This window comes from Globicephala melas, chromosome 1, assembly GCF_963455315.2.
Source record: "Globicephala melas chromosome 1, mGloMel1.2, whole genome shotgun sequence".
NCBI lineage: Eukaryota > Metazoa > Chordata > Mammalia > Artiodactyla > Delphinidae > Globicephala > Globicephala melas.
In genome coordinates, this window is record NC_083314.1 from 171,606,574 (window position 1) to 171,633,014 (window position 26,441).

The window sequence follows — 26,441 nt, forward strand, 5'->3', positions numbered from 1 at the left end:
CTGCTGCTTTAGGGAAGAACACCTAGGTCCCTACCCCTTTTTCTCTCTCCATCCCTCCCTCCAACAGGTGTCTATGGGTCTACCTTGGGGCCTTGCTCTTGACGTGCTTCCAGGCGAGTAAGGGACACCAGCGAGGAAACAAGCTCAATCTCATTGCCGAGTGCTTTGGACAAAAGAAGCAGGGCACTGGGGCCAGGGGCAGAGCTAAGTCAGGGAGGGTGAGTCTAATGAATAAGTGAGCAGGGGCCAGGCTGACTGAGTGTCCCAGGCGGAGGTGCAGCCCACACAAAGGCTGGGGATGAGGGCAAGAGAGCCTGGCCTCCTTCTGGGTGCCAGCTGCCCTTTAGGTCCCCAGAGAAGCTGGCATCGGGGGGAGTGGTGCTGAGTGGATTGTTATGGAGATCAGCAGCCTGTGCTGGGCACCATCCGGCACTGTTTTTCCGCTCCGAGGCCAGGAAGTCGAGGGAGATGCTGTTTGTGCAACATGGTTTGGTTTGCTCCAGCTGCCCAGTTCTCAGCCCAGAAGGGCTCCAGCAGTCCCTCTCCCCCCTGCAGTGGCCACGAAGGCAACTGACAGCCCGAGAGTGGCCGAGAAAGCACAGCAGCCCTGGGCACATCTGCCCCAGCGTGGCTTCCAGGCTCTGCCCCTAGATGTCTTTTCACCATTGCTTTCGCTCTGTTCTTCCAAGCAAGCAAGGAAAGGCTTTTCCTCCCTCCCAGCTACAGAGCTCCCAAGGTGGGGAGGATTTTAGCAGAGGCAGCAGCCTGGAGTTGTGTGAGTCCTGGGCTTGGAGTCAGAAGACTGCTCTGGCCCAGCCCCACCGTGAGCCTTGGGCAAGTCACATAACCCCCTCTCTGAGCCTCGGTTTCCTTCCTTGTAAAATGGGCTTTGCTTGCTCATTTACACCTGCTCCATTGCAGAACACAGAGACAAATGAGGGACAGCCCCTGCCCTCATAAGGGGCAGTGGTTCTTAACTTTAAGTCACAGAATTCTTTGAGGACAGGTTGAAAACTGTGGCGCGTCTCTCAGGAGAAATGGGCATGGTTACGTATAAAAATATTATATCTAGTGTTTAAAGAAGTCCTGGACCCCTGAAGCCTGGTGTCCTGGATGAGAATTGGCCTGCCCTGCCCATGGGGTTGCATGACGGTGAGATAAGGCAAAGGATGGGATCTCATCTTGTAAACTGACATGCAATTCGAACATATTACAGTAATCGATCTTAGTATTATTCCTGTGTCATCGGTGATGACAGCCCACGTCTCCAGCCCTAAACCAGTTTGATTCATTCCACTCTTGGACAGAGAATGTCTTTTTGTTCCCTGGTATCTGGAAATTTGGTGTTCTTCCCAGACTCCAGGAGGCTCAGGGAAAGACGCCCCAGCCTTTCACAGTGTGGTTCTAGGAACACACGGCGGTTCCAGGCAAGCCCCCAGCAGCAGAGTCTGAATTCAGACCCATGAATCCAACATCCTTGTGTTGCTTCTCTAGGGGCTTGAGGACCTTCCTGTTCCTTTCTAGGACCTTCCACACCAAAAATTGATTGGGAATGAGCCCCATCCTCTGCTCTAAATTCTTCAGCTGAGATAGAGCCTGGGAGCGTCCTCGTTCCTCTCCCACGTTGCAAGCCTACTTGAGCTGGGTGCTTGGTGACCAGCAGTGCTCTTTGGCTGCAAGTGTGGAAAATAGAGCTCATCTGTGTGCCCCAAAGGCTTTGAGTCACAAGTGGAATGTCCTGGTTGGTTAAAACAGCCGTCTCCATGGAGATGGACCCAGGCACTCGGGTTTAAGTGAAGTGTTCACTAAATCAGTAAAGATTGAAAATGTGAAAATCCTGGTATTCAACACGCACTCTGTTTCAGAGTTGCGGGAATTTACCTGCACAGAACACCTGCTCTCCCGAAAGGAACAGGCTTGTGTTAAGTATACGGGGATTTATCATCACCTGTATCTGTACCCTGATCAGAGAGTTCCAATCACCTGCAGTTTAGGAAGCTCTTGTTAATTGTATAAACAGCGACATTTTGTAAACTTGGCGATTTTCCCGGGGGGCTTTGCCAGCAGGTCACACTGTCAGGTAGCTCTAAGTGTTGAGCCCTGTTTGACCATCTCACCTGGACACCTTCAAGTTTTGCAGCCACAGAAATTTGATGGGGAGCCCCAGAGGTCACCTGCTTAAGGAGCTCTTGCCAGGAAGAGAGGGAGGAATGGACAAGCTACGGGAAAAAAGAAGCTCGATTTATTGTATAAGCTGTCCCGAGAGGCACAGAGTAGCCCACCCTTGGCAGGGATTTTTTTTTTTAATTTATTTTTATTTTTATTTTATCTGTGGCTGCGTCAGCTTTTTTTTTTTAATTAATTAATTTATTTATTATTTTTGGCTGCGTTGGGTCTTCGTTTCTGTGCGAAGGCTTTCTCCAGTTGTGGCGAGCGGGAGCCACTCTTTATCGCGGTGCGCGGGCCTCTCACTGTCGTGGCCTCTTGTTGCGGAGCACAGGCTCCAGACGCGCAGGCTCAGGAGTTGTGGCTCACGGGCCCAGTTGCTCCGCGGCATGTGGGATCCTCCCAGACCAGGGCTCGAACCCGTGTCCCCTGCATTGGCAGGCGGACTCTCAACCACTGCGCCACCTGGGAAGCCCCTTGGTAGGGATTTTTGTCTCCATTTGAGAGAAAGGCTGCAAAGTGACTTGAGGTCCAGAGCTGGTTCATGGTGGGGACCCCAATCTAGGTCTTCTCCAAAACAGGGCTCTTCCAGCTCACCTTGATGCCAGGCAGATAGGGATGTATTGGGGCAACTGAGCACAGCTCTTCCCAACTCTGTGGGTAGTTTGCAGTAGGTCATGGTGGCAATGCAAATTATCCGGCATCACTGAGAGCCAGTTGTTAAATGTTTACCAGCACACCACTCCCACGGGACCTGCCCTCCTCAGTCCTTTTAGGTCCTTGTTCCCCAGCAGCTGAGCTGCCCTTTAAAACCAGAGAGACTGTCAAGTGGGAGGTTTTTATGGCTGCCTCTGTCACTGAGGACATTATAAGTATTTACCAGCAGGTTATAGATTCATCGATGTCACTGATTTTACGTTCTTAATTGATCTTCCTGTGTGAAGGCCATTTATAAGGCATCTCTCGCTTCCTTTATTTGTCTCACATTTTGCCCGTTTTCAAGGAAACAAAGGTCAGAATTTGGAATCAGTCCCAGGACCACTCTTGGGAGATTTTGAGCAGTGATTACAATAGCTCATCAATGATTATAATAGCTAACACTGATTGCTTGCTAAATGCCAGATACCATGGACGTTACAGGCATTTTTGCTGTAACACAGTATATGCAGTCCTGAAAAACCTTGCATCCTGTAAAACTACAGGACTGAAAAGAACTAAAAACAACAGAACATATGGGGAAAATAGGACTAGAGCAGTCCATTCAAAAGTTGTGTAACTTGAGGACATTATGCTAAGTTAAATAAGCCAGTCCCAAGGACAAATAGACTGCATGGTTCCACTTAGATGAGGTACATAGAGTAGTCAGGTTCACAGACAGAAAGTAGAATGGTGGTTGTCTAGGGCTGAGGGAGGGGGATGGGGGAGTTATTTTTAATAGATTCAGAGTTTCAGTTTTGCAAGATGAACTCTGTGGATGGATGGTGGTGATGGTTACAGAACGTGAATATATTATACTTAATGCCACTGAACTGTACACTGAAACATGGCTAAGGTGGTAAATTTTATGTTACCACAATTTTTTTTTAAAGTTGTGCCACTTGGTCATCAAAACACTCACAAGACAGTAATTGGAACCTTGAGAAATAGCTTGCATGGCTGGAGGCTGCCTGGTGGGAAATGGAACTCCTGGCTGTGGACACGGAGACCCCGAAGATAGACAGATGGGAGCTCTGTGCAGTGGGGCTGCCGTTAGGCGGGCCAAGGGCAAGTGCAGCCCTCTGGGAGCTGGGAGTTATGCAAAGTGGCATGTGCCTCTGTGGGGAGGGTTGTGTGCAGGTGCTCCTTTTAAATTATCTTAAAATAGAGCTGACTGGCTTCCTGTGTGGGCATGGGCTGAGCTGAGGGCTTTTCCTCTCTTGCTGGGGTTATCATCCTATGCTTGCTTTTCCAGATCCCATGCCTGAGAAAGACCTCCTGTGGACCAGAGAATTCTATGCACTCCACTGCTGTTATTCTTGTAGTTACCAATCATACAGAAGACTGATCATATAGAACCTAGTTGATGTTACAGGACCACGTGTTGAGTAGAACCGACAGGATTCCTTGTTTAATTCTCACACTAACCCTGTGGGGTGGGTTTTATGATGATGATGAGCCTCACTTTTCAGATGAGATCCCGAGGCACAGAGGGGCTCATCCACTTACTCCAGGTCACACAGCTGGTAAGCGTATGAACCCAGGCAGTTGGCTCCCGATTCTACACACATCCATTGCAGATCCCTCTGAGGCTCAGTTTCCTCATCAGTAAAATGGGGATAATGGTACCTACTGCCTAGGCTTGTCGTGAGGTCCAACTGAGAGAAGATGTGTGTCACTGATGGTGGCCCCTGGCCCTGGAGGGGCTTGACCAGCAGTGGCTGCCGCTGCTGTCACTGTGTCTCCTCTTATTCCATTTCGAGTTACAGTTTGGTGTTTGGTGCCTTACGGTTCTATACGTACAGCGCCCCTGACAACAGTCAGCCAGCCTGGGTTTGACATCACATCTGCCCAGTGCACCGTCAGCCAGCGCCCAGCTCTTTGCTTTGTCTGCGGTGAGGGCTCAATGGCGCCTTCTTCAGAAGAACGACCTAGAGTCCTGGGCTCTGAGGAGAAGCAGCCCAGCCAGAGTCACGCTGTCTGCTTCCCTTCCAGGCCTTGGCGCCCGCCATCAACTGGCTGCCGTTCCTCAACACCATCTTCTACCCCGTGGAGATCAACGAATCCGAGCCTATAGTCGTCTATGACAAAGAGTACCTGAGCCAGGTCTCCACCCTCATCAACATCACAGACAAATGGTAAGGGCACCTGGCCGGGACGGGGGCCACACTGACTCGGAACATGGGCCCTGGGCTGGCTTCTGTGAGAGGCTGCAGGGTACCCAGTCTCCTCTGCCCGCCAGCTTGGTAGCCTTGGGCATGTTTCTTTCCCTTTTTCGGGTTCATTTTCTTCATCCATAAAATGGGGATACAAATACAGAGAACTGAGTGAAATAATCTGTGTGAAGTATTTTAACACAGTGCCTGACACTGAATGGGACTCAGTAAATGTTAGCTAATAATTTAGTTAATGTTTATGATTTTTTAAAAATATTTATTTAGTGGGCTTCCTTGGGGGTGCAGTGGTTAGGAGTCCGCCTGCCAGTGGAGGGGGACGCGGGTTTGAGCCCTGGTCCGGGAAGATACCACATGCCGCAGAGCAACTAGGCCTGTGTGCCACAACTACTGAGCCTGTGCTCTAGAGCCCACGAGCCACAACTACTGAGCCCGTGTGCCACAACTCTTGAAGCCCGTGCACCTAGAGCCCGTGCTCCGCAACAAAACAAGCCACCACAATGAGAAGCCCGTGCCCCACAATGAAGAGTAGCCCCCGCTCGCCGCAACTAGAGACAGCCCACGCACAGCAATGAAGACCCAACGCAGCCAAAAATAATAAATAATTTTTAATTATTTATTTATTTGGCTGCGTCAGGTCTTAGTTGCGGCACACGGGCTCTCTAGTTGTGGCATGCAGGCTCTAGGGCGCGCAGGCTTAGTTGCCCCCCGGCATGTGGAATCTTAGTTCCCCGACCAGGGATTGAACCTGCGTCCCCTGCATTGGAAGGCAGATTCTTAACCACTGGACCACCAGGGAAGTCCTATGATTTTTTAATTGTAAAGATTTGTTGCAGAAATGTTTTTAACTACAGAAAAAAATTCAAATTACCCAAAACACTCATGTTGATCTTATGGGATGTGTATGTGTGTTTTTAGAGAGAAGCAGGTATGTGAGAGAGAGAGCAAGAGGTGGATTTTCTAATACATGGTTCCTTTTTTCGCCATCATCGTGACCACGTGTATAGTCTGCTTTTCCCTTGACCTTTACCATAAGCACCTTCCCCATGTCATCCCAGACCCTCTGCAGGTCTCATTTTTCATGGCTACATAATATTCCATCAAGTATAAATATGATTATTTACTCACTGTTCCCCACTTGTCAGACTTTCAGGTTGGTTCCAGTTTGAGGCTGGATGTTCACCATAGTGAACACTATATCTATGTGTGAAGGTGACTTATTTGCAAAGGTGACACCAGCCACAGATGGTTCTCTGTGCCCTGGGGATGGGGGCAGTGAGAGCTCTCATTCATAGAGAACTTGGCCTGGCTGGCCAGAGCTTCCTTCCTTCCCCTCCGATTCTTAGGCCCCCTTTCCCATCTTTGGCCTTCTGGCTGGGTCTTCCCCAAGCATTGGAAATGGCCACTCCTTCCCTTCTTCAGCCCAGTACCACACAGCATCCAGGGTGCATCTCCGTGAGCGCCCCCTAGAGGCCAGTGGGGGGAATGCTGCTGTGCATCCAACCTGGGGCACTTCTGAGCCTGTCTGTCATCTTCTTGCCCCAGCCTGCTGAACAACTACATGATCTGGAACCTGGTGCGGAAAACAAGCTCCTTCCTCGATCAGCGCTTTCAGGACGCCGACGAGAAGTTCATGGAAGTCATGTACGGGACTAAGAAGGTGAGCACCTGCTGTGCGCCAGGCCCTGGAACTCGCGAGGGAGGTAGATGACAGGCAGAGGATGAAGAGGGCCACTGAAGGGATCCCCCATGGTGTCCCTGGGCGCACAGGAGGGGATCTAAGCCAGCCAGGGTGGGCAGAAGTTTCCAGGAAGAGCTGATTACACCGTCTTCAAGTGTGAAGAGGACGCTCAGTGATTTAGCTAATTTACAGCAAAAGGTGGCTTCTGGGCTTCCCTTCCGACTCCTTCTCAATGGTGACGGTGATGAGGCTTTCCTTGTGTAACTCATGTGACTGTCACATCCCTGCAAGGTGGGTATGCCCATCAGCCCCCTCTCACACAGGGACCCCCCCAATAATACTACTTCTTCACCATAAATTTAAAACCCTCGGAGCAGCCCCTGACTCACGGTAAGTGCAACACGAGTGTCCACTGATACCATTCTCCTCCCAAGCCCCAGACCAGGTGGTTTCCACCAGCTTTATTTTATTTTATTTTATCTTTTAGTACTTATTTATTTATCTTTATTTGGCTGTGCCAGGTCTTAGTTGAGGCCCGTGGGATCTTAGTTGAGGCACACGGGATCTTAGTTGAGGCCCGCGGGATCTTAGTTGAGGCACACGGGATCTTAGTTGAGGCCCGCGGGATCTTAGTTGAGGCACACGGGATCTTTTTTTTAGTTGCGGCATGTGGGCTTCTTAGTTGCAGCACGCATGTGGGATCTAGTTCCCCGACCAGGGATCAAACCCGGGCCCCCCGCACTGGGAGCCCGGAGTCTTAACCACTGGACCACCAGGGAAGTCCCTTCACCAGCTTTAACTGCCCCACTGTGACCCCTGCCCTCCAGCTACTTCCACCTCCCCAAGGAAGTGGAGGTCATTGTGTCGTTCACACGGCCAGCTAGTGCGTGTTCACTGACGCCCTGCCACCATGTGCCAGACTCTGAGCCCAGTACGGAGACACTGAAATGGGTTCTGTGCCCCAGGCCCCCACGTCTGCTGAGGGGGCTGAGAGAAACCGATCAGTCCTCACGTGCTGAGGGGATACACCAAGCCGGGACCCCTGCAGGCAGCTAGGAGGTGCCCCAGCCACAGAGCAGTGGAGGCTGGAGTGCCAAGCCCCCCTGCCCCGGCACACCCTGCCCACGCCCAGGACCGCAGCTAGCAAGACCCCAGGGGGCGAGCAGAGCTGGCTCCAGGTGGACTCTGCTCCTGCAGCCCCTCCCAGAGTCCAGGGCAGTGGGCAGAGCCAGATGAGGACTGGCAGAGAATGGCAGCATGTGGGCCCCGGAGTTGATCCTGGGGAAAGTTCTGTCTCTCCCTCCCCTTGTACACCCACCTCTGTCAGGAAGGGGACAGAGGGAGAGGGAGGCTGGGAACAATCCCTGTTCCTGACAAGAGGGGCTTGCTCAGCCACGAAGGCCACCCTGGGCCCGCAGAGAAGGGCCAGGGGAAGAGCTGGCTGCCCTGCCCTCCTTCCTGCCCCACCTGCTGCTATCTTGGACCAGCCCTGGGTGAGCGCCTGGGTCACAGACACGACAAGGCAGGGACTCTGTCCCCTGAATACGTGGTCTCCCAGGAGACTTTATACGGGAAGGGCCTGACCAGGACCCGGGATGGTAGTTACAGAGACGGCTCTGTGTCGGGGGCACACGCCTCCATCATCACTTTATCCCCACCCCGGGTTACAGATGAGGAGACAGAGGCTCAGCGAGGTAAGGGGTTTCCCTAGTCACTCAGCAAGGAAGCAGCCAAGCTCAAATTCACACCCAGGTCTGGATGACTACAACATTTGGCACTTTTGGCTACTCACTATTAGTGATAATGAATAAACTATATCGTCACTGGATGTTTACTTTTTATAGGCATTATCTCACCAAGCTCCTACAACAGTTCTGTGTCTTGGAAACTGTTATCTCATTTTACAGATGAGGCAACTGAGGCTCAGTGAGGGGAAGGGACTTGTTCAGTCACGCAGCTTGTAAGTGGAGTGGCTCTGAAACCCAGCACATCGGATTCCACAGCCCGTACCCCTGAGCTCTGCACCACTCAGCCTCTACTCTGCAGGAACCAAAAGTTAAAATTGGGCTTCCTGGTGGTTGCCAGGGGCAGCAGGTGGGGAGAGGAGAGTGGGGAGTTGTTGAATGGGTGGAGAGTTTCAGATTTGCAAGATGAAAAGTTCTGGAGATTGGTTGCACAGCCAGTAGATATAACACTACTGGACTGTATGCTTAGAGTTCCCGGACCAGGTTCAACGTGCAGCTGCTGCGCTGACTAACGAGGTGCTGAAAGCTGGTGGGACACAGGAAGGCCTTGGCAGAAGCAAGGGCAGCTGGGAGACCCTGGACGTGGGAGGCTCTGAGCTGGGGCTCACTAGATGCCCCGGGGCTGAGGGGGGAAGACACTGCTCATCTGTTTCTCATTCTCTGGCCCTCCCCACTCCCCACCATGGCTGCTTCTGGGTCCAGGCCAGATCTGTCCAGCTTGCGTCCTGCACAACTCAAAGCACAGCCCCGCTGTGTGACCTTGGGTAGTCTCCTTCCTGCCCTACCTGCTGCTATCTTGGACCAGTCCTGGGTGAGCGCCTGGGTCACAGACGCGACAAGGCAGGGACTCTGTCCCCTGAACACGTGGTCTCCCAGGCTCTCTGAGCCTCAGTTTTCTCATCTGTTGTTTGGGATCATCCCTGACCTCATCTCACAGGACCCTTGGGAATGGCCTCCATTTGGGAAAACACTTTTAATTTGTAAAGCCTTATAGAGCATCCAGGTGCCCATCCTTGTAGGGAGGTAATAGCACAGAGCTCTGGGTCAGAAGTTCTGAGTTTGCAGTGCTTCCTCTAACCATACAGCCTTGGGCAAATCACTTCATTGGATCAGGGAGCTCAGTCTTCCCATCTGTAAAAAGGGGTAACTCATCACTGCCCTATTTACCAGAGGGTTGTCTGGGATTACATGAGGGAATCCCTGCAAAGTCTGCTGCGAAGGCTACCATACTGCACACCGTGTTCTTCATCTGCAGAAAGGAGCACAGAGGGTACCTGCCTCGTCGGGTTAACAGCGAGGATTCTGCAGGGTAGGGCCCTGCACCCAGTAAACACTTACTAAACATTTACTACTATTGCTGATGCTGTTACGCTTTTTATGCACCTGTCTCTCCCCCGAATGTTCTGGGCATTTCAGCTGAGCCCAGAGGGCAAGACCTAGCACCGTCAGGGCACAGCAGAACTGCTCAGAGAACACTGGCTGTGTGAGTTAATGAACGCGTGCGTGAATGAACGGGTTTACGCGAAGAACCCCCTGAGAAGACAATAAGAATCAGTCCGTGATTCAGCCGTCCCAGCCTGGAGCCCCCACAGAGCCCAGGAGTTAGAATCCCCCTGGGCCCAACCTCCTGTGGGGTCAGGATCCGCCAGGTCCGGGTACAGCCCGTGTCCAGCTGTAGGCTTTGAAGCTGAGGAAGAGCAGTGGGTGGGGTTGGGGGGAGGAGAGGGGCGGCCAAGTGGACACACGGCTGGGAGAGTTTAAAAGAACTTAGAGGGGCTTCCCTGGCGGCGCAGTTGTTGGGAGTCCGCCTGCCGATGCAGGGGACATGGGTTCGTGCCCTGGTCTGGGAAGATCCCACATGCCGCGGAGCAGCTGGGCCCGTGAGCCATGGCCACTGAGCCTGCACGTCCCGAGCCTGTGCTCCGCAAGGGGAGAGGCCACAACAGTGAGAGACCCGCATACCGCAAAAAAAAAAAAAAAAGAACTTAGCGAAGGCTGGAGTGCCTTTTTCTTCCTTCCTTTCTTCCTTCTTGCCTTTAAGAAAAATTTTTAAAAGGTGTAATTTACACACAATAAAATGTATACACTAAGTATACAGGTTAGTGAGTTTTGACAAATGAAATCACTCCTGTAACCACCAACCCAATCAAGACAGAGAACATTTCCATCAGCCGTTTGTCCAGCGTGCTCTGCACAGGAGGGTCCCTTGCCCGCCATTCCCATCAGTCTCCCCGACCCAGCATCCCCAGAGGTGGGCGTAGATGGGACCACGCAACTGTGCGGGCTTCTTTAGCTCAGCAAAACAGCTGTGAAATTCATCCATGTTGTGTACATCAGTTGTTCCTTCCCTTTTGTTTCCAAGTCGTGTGCTGTTGTATAAAAATACCACGTTTTGTTTATCCATCTGCCTGTCGATGGGCATTTGTGCTGTTTCCAGTTGATGGCTGTTATGAAGCAGGCTACCCTGAGCCTGGGTGGTTTTTACCACCTGCTCTTCAGGGTTAAGAAGACTGGGCTTCCTCTGCAGCACAGGGGTTTATGTGAGCAGGGCCACCACTTGTGGGACTGTCCACAAAGACTGCCAGGGCAGGGGAGCAAGTGGGGCTGAAGCTAGCGCCTCACCGGGGGGTAGAAAGTTAACTGTCCAAGGCTGTCTGCCACCAGGATCCTCATCCTCTTCCAGAAGGGGCGTGGGATGTGGAATCAGGCACGTGAGAGTTCCGGTGGCTGGGGGCCTCTGGACCAGCGGTTTCCCCTGGCTGAGTATCTGTTTCCTCATCAGGCTCCCAGGTTCATTTTGATGGCTCCGGAGGATACCATCAGCATCTGTGAAGTGCTCTGCAGGAAGTAGTAGATGCCGGTGATTAGGGCTATCCCGTGGCCTCTTGGTCCAGTGCCTAAAATAACTTCCACTGGGTCAGAAAAGGTCTCCCTCAAGTTCTGGACAGGAGCACGGGCCTAGCTGGTGCTACCTCCCAGACAGCCAGGGGTTGGGAAGAAGGATGGGGGCCAAGTAACCCCTCTGACTTGTGTTTTCCAGACCTGTCTTCCTCGCTGGAAGTTCTGCGTGAGTGACACAGAGAACACCTTGGGCTTCGCCCTGGGCCCCATGTTCGTCAAAGCAACCTTCGCCGAGGACAGCAAGAACATAGTAAGTGTCTCCCTGTGCACACAGGCTGTGACATCACTCCTGCCATGGCCCCTCACGAGCCTGACAGCCCACGCTCTGGTCTGCTCTGGACCTTCCCTACCCCAGGCCAGGGCTCCAGCTTTAACTCCAAGGTCCTGTTTTCTAAAGCCTTGAATAATCTGAGTTAGGCACAATAGCTGCTATGATCGGGTACCAGGCACTTTATCTGTAGTAGCTCATGTAACCCTCACCGCAGCCCGGCCAGGTTATTCCAGCCATCTCCACCTCCAAGGGGCAGGCAGGACCCAGAGAGGTAATGTTGACAGAGCACCCTGACCTCGAGGGGTGACGGACAGAGGAACCTCATGGCTGAGCACCAGGCGACAGCCAGGCCCCAGCTCAGATCCTGGCTTTACCTCTTCCTGGCTGGGTGACTTGGGATAATCTCACTCCGTGAACATGGAAGTGGGAGTGTCCATCCTGCCAGTGGAGACTAAATGACATAGTGCACACAAGAGGGCACCTGGCACAGAAGAAGGGCTCAATAAATGGTAGCTGTTACGTCCTTGGTACCACTTTTATTTCTAAGTTTAACTGCATAGATATTATTTGCAGTCAGAGGTTAGCAAACTGAGACTCAAATCTATTACGTGACTGACCATGACCTACCTGTTAGTGGCTGATGCCATCAGTCCCTCTGCTCTTTCTGCTGCCTGACTCCACCTTCCCCTGCCCTAGAGCCTTCAGTCTCCGGGTCTGCTCTCGACGTTATCACCCTCAAAAGCAGCCATTCATCTCCAGCCCAAGCAGAGCATTTCTGAAACCGCTCCTCAGAACTCGACCTCTCTAGATTTTAAAGCCCAGTCCATCAGAAAGGAATTCTGTGGTCCAGTACATCTGAGAACAGCTACATATTCCGGCATCTCTAAAAAGAGTTGCAGCGCCTGGTACCCAGTAAAGGCTCTGAAAAGTCCCACAGCAAAGAGACTTTTCCAAAGCTTGCCCTGAGTGTATTTGACCAGGGAGCCCTGTTTACAGAAGTCCAGTCTCATCTCACAGGATGTTAGTGTTCAGAGGAACGAGTTTGGGGGAACATGGCTGTGGCCCCCCTCCTTAGCCCAGCACCTTGGAGGACAAGGCCTCGAGCCAGGATCTGAGTTGAGTCTCTGGCCTGGCGTCATCCTTCTCCCTGGGATGCCCACTGCCTTTAGGCAAGTCCAGTGCCCAGACCTGACTGGTTCAGCTGCTGTCTCCTCAGGCCAGCGAGATAATCCTGGAGATCAAGAAGGCGTTTGAAGAGAGCCTGAGCACCCTGAAGTGGATGGATGAAGACACTCGGAAATCAGCCAAGGAAAAGGTGAGGCTGGACGGGTGCTGGGAGGGGTCCCACACAGAGGGCAGCAGCCTCAGAGAGACGAGGGTGGATGAAGGAGGGACTAGTTTTATCCAATGAGCGCAGCACGGTTGCTGTCCTGCGTTCAGGAGGTGGAAAGTCCAGCACGATGGAGGGACAGCCTTGAACACATGATCGGATTAACGACTGTATGAAAACAAACTGTGCTAAGTGCGCAAGGGAAGTGTGACCATGGATGAGATGCAGCCCAGCAGGGGGTGGTGACCAGGGAAGGCTTCCCTCGGGACATGACATTTAGGCAGAGACCCCAAGGATAAGTGGAAGTTAGACAAGAGGAAGGGACGTGAAAGCTCTGAGATGGGAGGAGCTGGGCCGTTTCCCCTTGGCCCAGACCCTGAGCCCGGCACCCACAGAGCACTGCTGGGCGTTCACTGTCCTCTGTGTCTCTCCTGCCCAGGCGGATGCGATCTACAACATGATAGGCTACCCCAACTTTATCATGGACCCCAAGGAGCTGGACAAAGTGTTCAGTGATGTGAGTGGCTCCCACCCTGCCCCCTTGCATTCCTGAATACCCATGGGGACCCCGCTTGGGAAAGGGCAGAGGCTGGGTCTGGGTGGGCCACTGGAGGCACCATGACTGTCAAGACATCTGGAGTTGATGTGCTGTGGGGTTTGGGCATGGACCGCGAACTAAGGAGCCGTTATCTGCTCCTTCCTCTCCTGGGCCAGCCGGTGACCCCCACCTCCCCAGAGCCGCTAGCAGTCAATGACCAGCACAGCACAGTCAGCTCTACTGAATGAGTGGGAAATAACGGGGGAAAACAGATCCTAGAAGGTGTAGAGAGAATCGGTGTCCCTAAAGCATCAGGGGGCGGAGTACAGAGTGGAACCCCTCATACACTTCCCAGACCCCCGAGTTGCCTCCTATCCCCAGGCTTCTCCCCAACCTCCCCAGAGAAACCTGGACCTCTCATTCGGACTTGGAAATGCTAATGGGAAAGAGGAAGAATAAATCCCAAGTGCACATTTAAGCTTAATTTAGGCAACAAGCGTAGTTGATACATCCCTGGTGGTTAGACCTTTGGGCAAATCACTCCTTTAAACGGATTGTGCTTCTGCCCCGAAAGATAAAGTTTTATACCTTATAATTGAAATTTGTGAATTCAGGCATTTTAGAAATTGTAATAACCGCTCATCATGGTTATATTTAAAACCAAAGAATATTAAAACTTCTGAGAATATGGGACTCATTCTGCAGCCTTTTTCCTTGAGAGTAATTTTAGATGCTCCAGGGTATCATGATATAAGACGAGGGGCTCCTGGAGACAGCCCAGGCAGACCCCACGGGATTGGAGTCATGACCCCAAGGGCCTAGCATTTTACCAGAGCCCTGATGTAAAGCCAAAAAGTCCTAGAGCAGATCTAAGGGAGAACCTTGCCCCTGGCAAGAGCTGAAAGGCGGGGCTGAGTGGTGAGGAAGGTGTGCAGTAACGCCTGTCCCCTGAGGCTTCACAGATCCCAGCTGGATTTATGAGGTCTGTGCTGGCCAGCGTGGTAGCTACTAGCCACAGATGGCTAATTAATTAAAATCAAAATGAATTAAATGATTAAGTTAAAAGGTTGCACTAGCCACATTTGAAATGCTCAGAAGCCACATGTGGCTGCTGTCGACCGTATCCGACAACATAGGCGTAGAACATGTCCATCATCGCAGGAAGTTCTGGACCCCACTGGACATTTTTCCCACCTAAGGCCCTGGCACGGCTGCAGGGGCTTCTTGGTGCCTTGAGACACTGTTGGGTGCTGGGCAGCCCTGGGTGAAGCTCTTGGTGTGTCCTTGGAGTAGGGGGTGGGGGGGGGGCAGGCCCCAGGAGGGTGAGGGCCAAGGGAAGAGCCCAAGCCTGCAGCTCTGAGCCCTCCGTTCTAGTCTCTGCCCTGCGGACCAGCCCCCTGACTGCATGGGGTCTCAGTTTCCTCGGTTTTAGAAGACACGGTTTGCGTTCAGGGACCTGAGTGGGCTCTGACCCTGTGGCTTGCTCCCGCCTGTCCAGTACACCGCGGTTCCAGACCTCTACTTCGAGAACGCCATGCGGTTTTTCAACTTCTCATGGAGGGTCACTGCCGACCAGCTCCGGAAAGCGCCCAACAGAGATCAGTGAGTCCCCGGGCCTCGCTGGGAGGGCACGGGCTCCTGCAGGCAGGTATGGGGGCCCAGCTCTCCTTCAGCACGAGTAGGGTGCGGGATGTGACTGTCACGAGGGCCCTCTGAGGAGCGCGGGCGGCTGTTACCCCGCTCAGAAGCCGGGAGCTGAGATCAGCCCGAGTCTGTGTGCCCTTAGAGCCCAGCCTGTTGCCAGACGGAGCTTCGTCCCTGGAGTTGAGCGGGCCTGGCATCACCGCCCAGCTCCACCACTTCAGCGTTCGGAGCCTTTCCTTCATTATCTGTAGATAGGATGGGGGGAGCTTAATAGCCTCCTAGAAAACTCAGATGTAATCAGCCTAGTACTAGTTCTCAGACTAAACTCCCTCCATGCCTAAAACATTTTGCAGGGTAAATCTTAGAGAAAAGAGAAGGCAACTTCTTTGCCTCTGGCTCCCTCTTGTGGACAACAGGGGTTTGAGTTGTCTTCAACCAGGGCTCCCCATAAACGTACAAGAAGGTGGTTTTTGATCTCCAGAATAAGGCACAGGCACTGCCCCAGTGCTGTGAATTTATTTGAAGTCTTTTAATTGAGCTTAAAATTTTCCATCTAAAGTTAGTCTCCTACTCATTAATATACCCACCCCTTAATACATCTCTGTGGGGCTTACTGGAGGAGACATAGTGACTGTCGAGGCTCTTGGAGAAAATATCCTTTCTGTCTCACTCCACTCCCCACTGGCCCTTCCCACCAGAAAAACCATTTGGAAGCCAAGTGTTTCATTACTATCTACCATCAGGGCCCCTTCTACACTCTTAAAATTATTGAACCCCCAAAAGCTTTTTTGTTTATGGGAGTTATATATATATATATTTTTTTTTTTTAACAAATTTATTTTATTTATTTATTTTTGGCTGCGTTGGGTCTTCGTTGCTGCACGCAGGCTTTCTCTAGCTGTGACGAACGGGGGCTACTCTTCGTTGCAGTATGCAGGCTTCTCATTGCAGTGGCTTCTCTTGTTGCAGAGCACGGGCTCTAGGCACGCAGGCTTCAGTTGTTGTGGCACATGGGCTCAGTAGTTGTGGCTTGCGGGCTCTAGAGCACAGGCTCAGTAGTTGTGGCGCACGAGCTTAGTTGCTCTGTGGCATGTGGGATCTTCCCAGACCAGGGCTCGAACCTGTGTCCCCTGCATTGGCAGACAGATTCTTAACCACTGTGCCACCAGGGAAGCCCTATGGGAGTTATATTGATTTCTCTGAAAATTTTATGAAAAAGAACAATTTTTTTTAAATTTATTGAGAAGAGAGGTATTGTTTTACTTTTTGCAAATTTCTTTAATGTTTGGCTTAATAGAAGACAGCCAGATTCTCACATCTGCTTCTGCCTTCATTCTGTTACAATATATTGTTTTTGAAATATATAAAGAAACCCTAGGACTTCCCCAGTGGTCCAGTGGTTAAGACTCCACACTTCCAGTACAGGGGACACAGGTTCAGTTCCTGGTTGGGGATGTTCCACATGCGGTGTGGCCGAAAAAAAAAAAGAAAAGATAGGAATAAAGAAATTCTAGCCTCACACAGACATGTAGTTAGAAAAGGGAGGAACCTTTGAACAGGCTTTTTGATACATGTGCACATCCTTCGTTGATACTATACCAAAACGCGACAGGTGTAACTTTCTTAAAGGTTAGTTGCACCGCCCTCCGAAACCATATTCATAAACTTTTCATATTCTGTTACACTAAAATCCGTCGGTCTGTCTTGCGCTTTGAATGAATCTTTTACCGCGATATGATTTTGTAACACCGTGCATTGGTCATTGGGAAAACAGTGCTTCACTGAACTTCACATATCTTCCAAACAGTAACTTCTTCATTTTAGAATATCAAAAAAAATCCACCTTTGTTAATATCACTGCTGACCTCCAGAGAGAAGTCTTTAAATGTTGGGCAGCTATCAAGTTTGTGGTGGCCGATACCAGTTTTTCAAAATTTTGCTTGAAACTTCAGGTTTTTGGAAACCTTGCATTTTTATCATTGGCAACAAATGGTGTCGGTTGTTTTCCTTGAGGTGATGAGTTCACGCTATTCATTTTCAAGGATATGTCTGTCAAACACCCGTCATCCTCTCAAGTACAAATGGTGTTCCATGAAAAAAACAGAAATGCTTATGAGTGGTTCCCATCTGGTCACGCATAATATTCAGAGACTTGTACTCAAGGGTCTAGATTTAATGAAGTTAATAGTTATGCTGCGTCATCAAGGATGTTCTTAAGTGAAAATGACTTTTTTTTTTTCTGGTGAAGAACACGGTGACCAATTGAACAGCCGGTACCACCAGCTTGACTCAGCTCTAGGACTCCAGCAGTTTTACCCAGCGTTGCTTTTACACCATCAGTGTAACGTCAACACGATGGGAAAGGCGAATAACATCTTAACATTATTATGAAAATAGTTTGACCTCACAGAACCCCTGAAAGGGAACTGAGGGATTCCCATCGCGCCAGGTGTCCACAGAGCACACTTTGAAAACTGCTGACCGATACATTTTGAGCCTGGATTGTAACGACTTTTTAGTATGTAATGATCTGTTTTGTTCTTTTTTTTTTTTTTTATGCTCAACATTTTTTTAATTTTGTATTTGACCACGCAGCATGGCATGGGGGATCTTAGTACCCCGACCAGGGATTGAACCCGTGCCCCCTGCGGTGGGAGCGCAGTCTTAACCACTGGACCACCAGGGAAGTCCTGAGATGCTCAGCATTTTTAATAGTCAGTGAAATGAAATTAAACATAAAGTAAGATTTCACGGTACGCTTGCTAACGTGGCTAAAGTTAATAGTTTCTGGGACTGTTGTGTGCTTGTGTGGCCTGGGGCCTGGGGTCAAGGGGAATCCACACTCTTAGGGCTCTGGACACTCTCCAGATGGGCCGTCCCCACCTGCGCTCCCCCAGCAGGCTCTGAGCTTGCCCCTGTGTCTCGCTTGCAGGTGGAGCATGACGCCACCCATGGTGAACGCTTACTACTCGCCCACCAAGAATGAGATAGTGTTTCCGGCTGGAATCCTGCAGGCACCGTTCTACACCCGCTCTTCACCCAAGTACGCGATGCTTCTGTTGCTCCCGCCCCGTCTCCTCCCCCCACCCCTCAGTGGATCCCCCGGCCCAGCCCAGCCCTGTGGCCCACAGCTGACCCCACGTGCACACCCACCTCGCTGAGAGCTCCTCGTCCCACCGGCCAGGAGATGTTGCCATGGAAACAACAGCCTTACTCCCTGTGCCTCCCTCTGGGGTCGCAGGGACCGGGGAAGCCTCTGCACGGTGGGAACTTGGGGGTTGGAGCCACATATAGGGAAATTCCCCTCTAACAGCGTTCTAGAACAGTCTCAGCTGGGAAGGTGGGAAGAGTGAGGGCACTGTCTCAGAAATGAAATCCACACAGGCCTGGGTCCGAATCCCAGGCCTGCTCTCTGCTGATTGTGTGGCCCTTGGGCAAAATGCCTGAACCATTCCACGCCTCTGTCTGCTCATTTATAGAGTTAGTTACCAAGGCCTAACTCCTTGGGATGACCAAAGAGGACCGTGCGGTGCCACAGAGCACCTGGCACAGTGCTTGGCATCCAGCGGGCACAGGCAGGGCACAGCAGACTCACCAGGCTCTGACTGGCTCGGGGGCCTGACTGGAGCCCTGCGGGACTCTGCCGTGTCTCCAGGCTGGGAAAGCAGTGGTCCCTCCCCACATGGCATCACTCTCACCTTCGTGTCCTCCCCTTCAGCGCCTTAAACTTTGGTGGCATCGGTGTCGTTGTGGGCCACGAGCTGACTCATGCTTTTGACGATCAAGGTACAGGTTCCTTGGGGTCCCCTTCAGATGATTCCCCCACCAGCTTCCTGGCCCCACTGCTTCTGCTTTTGCTCCCTTCACGTCTAAGGGTCTTAGCCTTAGAGACAGAAGGATCTGGGTTCATATCCTGGCCTGGCCACCTGCCAATTGTGTGGACCTTAGCAAGTCCCATCAGTTCTGCAGGCCTCTGTTTTCTGCTCTGTAAAATGGTCATGATGCTTGTGTGGTGGTTGTGAGGACAGGGCAGACTCAAAGGGGAGCACCCTGCTTCAGGACGGTGTGCAGTGCCAGGGGCGGGTACCAGTAGTCAGCGGGGAGAGAACATTTCTCCACCACTCCAGAGATTTCTCTGGTCCAACCACAGTCAGAAGAGTTAGCACCTCACCAGCTAATGTCCAGAATCCTCCTCATTGCCTCCTGCCTTGGGGACTCCAAGGCCAAGGAGGAGGAGGCAAGGCCTTGGAGGCCAGGCCCTGTCCCATGACCCTAGCACTGCTGGCTGCATTCACCTTCTCCTGGCTCAGGGTCAGAGGCCCTTCACCAGCCTTGACAGTGAATCCAGCTCCACCGAAGCTTTGAACATGCTGGTCCTTTGCCGAGATCAGGTTCCTCTATCCCCCACCCCCACCCCAGCAGCTGATTCATGCAGCTCCTTTAGCACCCAGACCGGCCTCATCTCCCCGGTGCTGGGTGGTAGATGGGTGGATCATTTCTCCCTGGGAGGAGAGGCACAACCAGCAGCACGGGTCCCGGCTCTGCCTCTTCTCCCCCTGACCTGACACTTTTGTCGACCCCGCAGGACGGGAGTATGACAAGGACGGGAACCTTCGGCCCTGGTGGAAAAACTCATCCGTGGAGGCTTTCAAGCAGCAGACCGAGTGCATGGTGGAGCAGTACGGCAACTACAGTGTGAACGGGGAGCCGGTGAACGGCCGGCATACCCTCGGGGAGAACATCGCTGATAATGGGGGCCTCAAGGCGGCCTATCGGGTAAGAGGCCCCCTCCTCACACACCCCAGGCCAAGGTTGGGACTGTCCAGCTGCTTCTCAGTTAAGGGTGGTTGTAGACAAGCTGGGGCAAGCGCAGCAGCCCTGCGAGCCTCAGTTGCCACATCTGTGGAATGGGTGGCAGTGAGGACTGATTGAAAGGGTCTATGAAGCACCTAGCACGGAACTGGCACATAGAAGGCTGTCTACTCTGAGTCCAGCCCGACTGAAGGTCACCAGAAAGGGCTTGGGCTAGACCCACCTGAAGACCTGCCTGTTCTTCCCTTTACAGGGGAAGCCGCCACTGACTCAGGCAGCAGTGGGCCCGGGAAAGGAGGGAGGGGTCAGTGGTCTTAGAGCCACTTCCGGCTCACGTCCTGGTTCTGGAGTAAGTCAGTCAGCCTCCTTGAGCCTCAGGATACATGGCTGTGGCTACCTAGTCCCTGCATCGCTGGGTGTTAGAAAGATAGCATGTGACTACTTGGGCTCAGGGCCTGTTCCGGAGTGGCACTCGGAGATGTTAGCTGAGTTGGAAGGGAGATACCAGAGGCCAGTGCAGAGCCTCCAGCTCCCCGTGGTAGTGAGAGCAGAAATCCTGCGAGGTGCCCGGTATTGAGGCCTTACTGTGCGCCAGGCGCTGTGCTCAGCGCCCCCGACAGCTTTACAGTTAGGAATCACAAGCCCGTTTTGCAGGTGAGGAAACCAACCCAGAAACATTCAGCAACTTGCCTGACGTCCCTTAGTCAGTGAAAGGGAATCGCGATCTTTCTACCCACCGTGTACTGTTGTTGGCGCTGGAGATTCTGTGACAAAACAGACAGGGATCCTGCTGTCCTAAAGCTCGCAATTTTAATGGGGTGGCGAGGGGGAGAAAGGCAATACATACCTACACAAATAAATGAGGCAACTTCAGGTATTGATAAGGAAAAGAAGAATATAAACTAGGCCAAAGAAATAAAGGAAAATGGGGGGAAGGATGGCCAGGGGAAGCCTTCTGGAGGGGATGACATTTGAATTGAGACCTAAATGATGAGGAAGAGGCAGGGAAAGCTGGGAAAGGAGAGTAAGTACGGAGGCCATGAGATGGACCCAGGCCTGGCATGGTCAAGGACAGGAAGGAGGATGGGGCAGCGTGGAGGCAGGGCAGGGCCCAGGGCAGGGGGGAGGCCGGAGGAGGGGCTGGGCCAGGCTGCCAGCCTCTGCCGGCTGAGCAAGGAGCTTGGGTTTTATTCTGGCGACAATGAGAGCCGCTGCAGGGGTTTTAAGTAGAGGAATGAAATGATCTAAGTTATCCTGTACGACAGGGTCAGCAGACCTACAGTCCCTGGGCCACATCCGGCCCTCGGCTGGATAAATCAATAAAAACAAATAAAAAGGGGGGGGGACACAGCCATGCCCATTCGTCTCCATGGTGCCTGTGTCTGCTTTCACACAGTGGCACCCTTGAGTTGCTGTAGAAAAGAGTGTTTGGCTTCCAAAGCTGAAAATATTTACTCTCCGGCCCTTTACAGAAAATTCTGCCAACGCCTGCTTTACAAGGATGACTTGAGTTGCTAAGTTGGGAGGGGATTGGAATTGGACCAGTTTGAGTCACGGAGACTAGTTAGAAAGCTGCTGTGAGGTTGTCCAGGCAAGAGACAGGATAGAGCAATGGGAAAGGTGAGAAGTGGTTAGATTTGGGTTGTTCGGTTGATTGAAAGAGAAGAATCAAGGGAGAGTCCTGGGGTTTGGGCCTGAGTAACTGGGTGGTTGGTGATGTCACTTACTGTGATGGGAGTGATGTGTGTGTGTGTGTGTGTGTGTGTGTGTGTGTGTGTGTGTGTTAAGTTTGGGATGCATCTTGGATATCCAGCTGGGGCAGTTGAATATATCCAAGAAGAGGCTGGAGCTAGAAGGGTGTGCATTTGAGAGCCGTCGGTATTTAGATGTAGATGGTATTCAAAGCCATAGTGTTGAATGAGCTCCCCTCAGAATGAGTGCAGGTAAAGAGGACGGCTCCTCTAGGCTAAGCTGAGGCCACCACCAGAAGCTAGTCCCTGTCCCAGCTGGGTAGACCTTCCCTGATCTCCCATGGTAGCCCCCACCCCACCCCGCTCGCTCCTGTGTCATGGGGACCCTGAGCTCTGTTCTCTCCCCCCAGGCCTACCAGAACTGGGTGAAGAAGTACGGGGCTGAGCAGACGTTGCCCACCCTGGGTCTCACCAATAACCAGCTCTTCTTCCTGGGGTTTGCACAGGTGAGTTCATTAGAGAAAAGCCAAACTCAGACACAGTCTGCCGTCTTGAGTTCCAGGAGCTCTGAAAATCAAAAGGCAAGTTTCCTCAAATTGGGAAGCCCTAGCTCACTGGTCCGTCCGCAGGGCAGTTACCCTGTAAGGAGGTGAGCTTCATCATTAGCGAAATTCAAGGAAGGGCCAAGAATGCTGTTAGAGGAATTCCTGCATCAGGTAGGTGAGAGGATGAGGTGACTGCTAAGGGCCCTTCTGCTTCTGGGGTTCTAGCAATGTCTTGAAAACTCAAGACGTCCCGGGCTGTTCCTTGAGCTGGCATTCAGCATGTAGCCTTCTGTTGGTGCCCGGAGCCACCAGGCCATTAGACAGTTTGATCTGGACTCAAAGTGGTTTGGGGGCAGAATCCTTCGTTCAGGTGAAATGTCACAAAGATGCCCGGAACAGACAGAGAGCTGCTCTGGTTGCAGCAGAGGAAGCTGGGATGGGGTCCCACCAGCCCCTGTCTCTTCCTAACCCACTTGACAGGCTCTCCTGGCCCCCCGGGGTCTCAGAACCAGGCGGGGCCCTTATTTCCCTGCTGTGGTGATGGGGCCAGTGGTGACCCCAGCCTCTCCCATGTCTCTCCCCCAAAGGTCTGGTGCTCCGTCCGCACGCCCGAGAGCTCGCACGAAGGTCTCATCACCGATCCTCATAGCCCGTCCCGCTTCCGGGTCATCGGCTCCATCTCCAACTCCAGGGAGTTCTCGGAACACTTCCACTGCCCGCCCGGCTCACCCATGAACCCTCGTCACAAGTGTGAAGTGTGGTGAGAGGGGTGGAGCATCAAGAGCCAAGGAGGAAGCAGGGCAGGGGCTGAGGACCGCCCCCGGGGCGGGGCCAACAAGGCTGCCCGCTCCTTCCGGCGCCCAGGGCGGCGCCTGGCCACCACGGGCCCCCTTCCTCTCGCTGGAGGGTTTTCAGCCCGAACCAAGTCTGTGATGTGGGTTCTCACATTAATCCGAGATTTGCTCCCCTGTGAAGACCCGGTCATCCCAGGCACACGTGTGTCAACTCTGATGGGCATTTGGGTGTCAGGCCGGTTGCTCACCAGGCCTGGGCCCCACGCCGACACGGGCAGCGGGACACAGCCTCCTGCCCACATCCAGCGCCAGATACACCACAAACACCACTGTGTCAGTGCTTTAAAGATGTATTTTTGGGGAAACTATTTTTTAAACATTGTGGAATACACTGGAAATCTTCAGGGAAATAACGCATTTGAAACACTTTTTTTTTTTTAAGGAAAGGATTGGTATATTTATTATGTTCTGTTTTTCTAAATAACCTGTGGACAAGCCCCACTGATTTACCCCCCCTCGCTTCCTCACTTGCTGCAAGGTTGGGCTGAAGCAGGATCCCCAGCCACTGAGCAGGTCCCCCAGTGGAGAGCTGCCTCAGTCCCTGGGGTATGCGGTTTCAGCCTCCTCCCCTGGTTCTTGGTCCCCTGGTGCAGAGAGGAGAGGCATAGAGGCCCGGCAGAGGGAGGGGCCAGCTCGTTGGTACCACCCCCTCAGTGTGCCTGCCTCTGTCCCCAGAGTCCAACAGTGGGAACCCCAGCAAGGAAGATCTGACCCCGAAGTCACAGCAGAGGACTGATGGCTGCATGAGGCCAGGTCAGGGCCCTCAAACCCTGTCTGGAGGTGCCCGAGCACCCTGGATCCGGGTCACGGGAGCCCTGCGAGGCTGAGACATCCCCATCAGGTGTACTCTGCCGTGCCCTAGATGTCCTCTTTCCGTCCGCCGCCTTCTGACTGCCCCCTGTCAGTCCTGGGGCCTGTTGTCTTTCTGCAGCATCCTGCCATCCCAGCCACTTTGGGGTCTCTGCCTTGCACACCCTCTTCTCCCAGAGAAGAAGGAAAGGGAAAGCAGCTCTCATTGCCCAAGGGCCCAAATCCTCCCTTCGAGCTCCGTCCTCTACCACTAGCCCGGGCCGGGCTCCCAGGACCGCAGCCAGGCCCGCCCTCCCTTCTCTAGTGCCTTATCCAAGGCTGCGCCTGGGCTCCCCACAAGGAGACAGCCCTCCGCCCCCAGGGGCCCCTTGGCCTCCTCAGTGAAGCCCCCCAAGTGTCCTGACTGGAACACAAGGCCATACCCCCTACTCCAGTGCCACACAGCTGCCCCTCATAGCCACCCAGAGGCTCTGACCTACAGGTCTACGGCACTGAGGTCAGGAATCTGAAGAGCCCCTGAACTTGCCCTGGGCTCCAGCCCACCCTCAGCCCCTTGGGCTGAATCAAGACCATACTTGTAGCAAGATCCACTGCTCTTCTTGGGGGATGCTCTTAGCCACGGGAGGCTGCGAGGGGAAGGCTCCCCCAACCTGGTTGGTCTGGCCTGAGGTGTTAGGGGACCAGGAATGTCGTCCCCTCCCTGTGGCCTCATTTTCTCTGGACTCCCCCACCTGGTGGAGCTCATGTAGCCCCAGGCTGGCCCTGAGGAAGCAGGCAACCCCTGACCAAGGCAGGAGCTGCCTCAGCCCTCCTGCCTGGTAGCCAGGCCACCGGGCCAGCCCCGCTCCCACAGGGAGCCAGAGTTCTCCTCGCCCAAGATGAGCAGAGGCTCAGCCACTGCCTCGCCCACCTTCAGGTCGGCCCTGGAGCTGGGGCAGGGGTGTTGGCAGTGGGCTCCAGGTGAGGCCCCTGGCCCCCACCAGAGGCAGGCCTGCTGTCTCTTCAGAGGAAAGGGAGGACAGGAGCCAGAGAAGGAGCTGGAGTCGGGAGCCCGCCATGCGCACCTCACCACGGAGGGACCGGCTCTCCTGGGCCTGGTGCCCTCCCCTCCCTCACCCTCCCGCCCTCCGGCCTTCCCCGAGGAGGGTCGCAGTCCCGGCACCATGGACTGGGACCTGCCAGCCAGAAGCAGGGGTCCTAGGGCTGAGGGTCCAGCCGGAGGGAACGTCCTCTGCCCTCATTGCTTCAGGGAGTGGGAGGGGGCAGGCCGAGGAGGACTCGGGACCAGCGGGGATGGAAGCAAAGGAAGCACTCCCACTGCCTCCCCCGCAGAGCCTTGGGCAGCTGCGCTCTGAGAGGCCCCTTCCTCCTAGGCCTGGGGAGCCATCGGGGCGGCTTCTCCGTGGGCACATGGACGTGGGGTTTGGAGCTGGGAATCTATTTTTTGTATTATCATGTTTTGTGCTACTGTAGTTTGGGTGTGGCACTATTGTAACTGAAATAAAGTACTTGTACCGAGGGCCATGTTGGTCCAAGTGTGTGTCCTGTGGAGCTGAGGGAGGGCGCCTGGCCAGCACAGAGCTGCTAGCACCCCCAGGGCCTACTGCACCTCCTCTCCAGAGCAGAGGCCTTGGACCCTGACAAATGCCAGAAGGTTACGCAGTGCCTATGCCCACCTGGCCACACTTCATCCCTATGACCGTGTAAGGGCCCCCTGCTGGTGAGAATGATGCATGTCACCACATGAGCTCAAGGGACCTCCTGGTAAAAATAATTTTTCCATTATCTTGGAGCAAAGGATGTCAACAGTGGGTTTCCAGGCCTCAGGTGCTTGGGCAGGGCCAGGCAGGAGAAGGGGCATTCGAAGAAGTTCAAGGAAGAGTATCTGACATACACTCATGCCTCCTCCTGGGTTTTGCATGTATTCTTCCCTCTGCCTGGAATACTCTTCGCTGACTTCTTTTGGCTGATAAACTCCTACCCATCCTTCAATGCCCAGCTCAGCATCACCTCTAGGAAGCCATTCCTGACCTCCAGTCCCGATCAGGTGGCTCATACAGGCTTCCCTCTCCTACCAGAGTGTCTTAGTGCCAGGGCTGCCATAACGAACTATGACAACGTGGTGGCTAATACAACCGAAATTTATTGTCTCACAGTTCTGGAGGCTAGAAGTCTGAGACTGAGGTGTCAGCAGAGTTGATTCCTGCTGAGGAATGTGAGGGAGAATCTAGGCTAGAAGCCTGGTTTCTGGTGATTTGCTGGCAGTCTCTAGTGCTGCCTACTTGTAGAAGCATCACTCCAGTCTGTCTTCATCTCACATGAAAATATGAGAGGCTGCTAAAAACAGTACCGCCTCGGGAAGCGCGCGCACACACACACACACACACACACACACACACACACAGGCTGAAGGTGCAGAAGGGAGACATTTTGTCCTGCAGAGGCCCATCTTACTGACACTCTCCCCTTCCCAATGACCGAGTGAACAGGCTCCTTTCTCTTCCCCACTCTGAGCCCTGGGGCCCCTGCTTCTCCCTTCCCGAACTGCCTCCCTTTTTTGTTAGCAGCAGATCCTCCGCTTCC

General features: G+C 53.1%; 1 protein-coding gene across 2 annotated transcripts in view; it reads left to right on the top strand.

The window, feature by feature from the left end:
* Positions 1–25,378, top strand: part of ECE1 (endothelin converting enzyme 1) — a 115,189-nt gene extending 89,811 nt beyond the window's left edge. For both annotated transcript variants that reach the window (XM_060309997.1, XM_060309987.2), the window contains exons 9-19: positions 4,858–5,000; positions 6,582–6,696; positions 11,503–11,613; positions 12,851–12,949; positions 13,404–13,481; positions 15,001–15,104; positions 18,079–18,189; positions 18,865–18,932; positions 19,732–19,922; positions 22,060–22,155; positions 22,782–25,378. In XM_060309997.1, coding sequence (XP_060165980.1) covers positions 4,858–5,000; positions 6,582–6,696; positions 11,503–11,613; positions 12,851–12,949; positions 13,404–13,481; positions 15,001–15,104; positions 18,079–18,189; positions 18,865–18,932; positions 19,732–19,922; positions 22,060–22,155; positions 22,782–22,958 — 1,293 coding nt within the window. In that variant the 3' untranslated portion in view covers positions 22,959–25,378. The remainder of the gene's footprint in view (positions 1–4,857; positions 5,001–6,581; positions 6,697–11,502; positions 11,614–12,850; positions 12,950–13,403; positions 13,482–15,000; positions 15,105–18,078; positions 18,190–18,864; positions 18,933–19,731; positions 19,923–22,059; positions 22,156–22,781) is intronic.
* Positions 25,379–26,441: the final 1,063 nt, after the last annotated feature.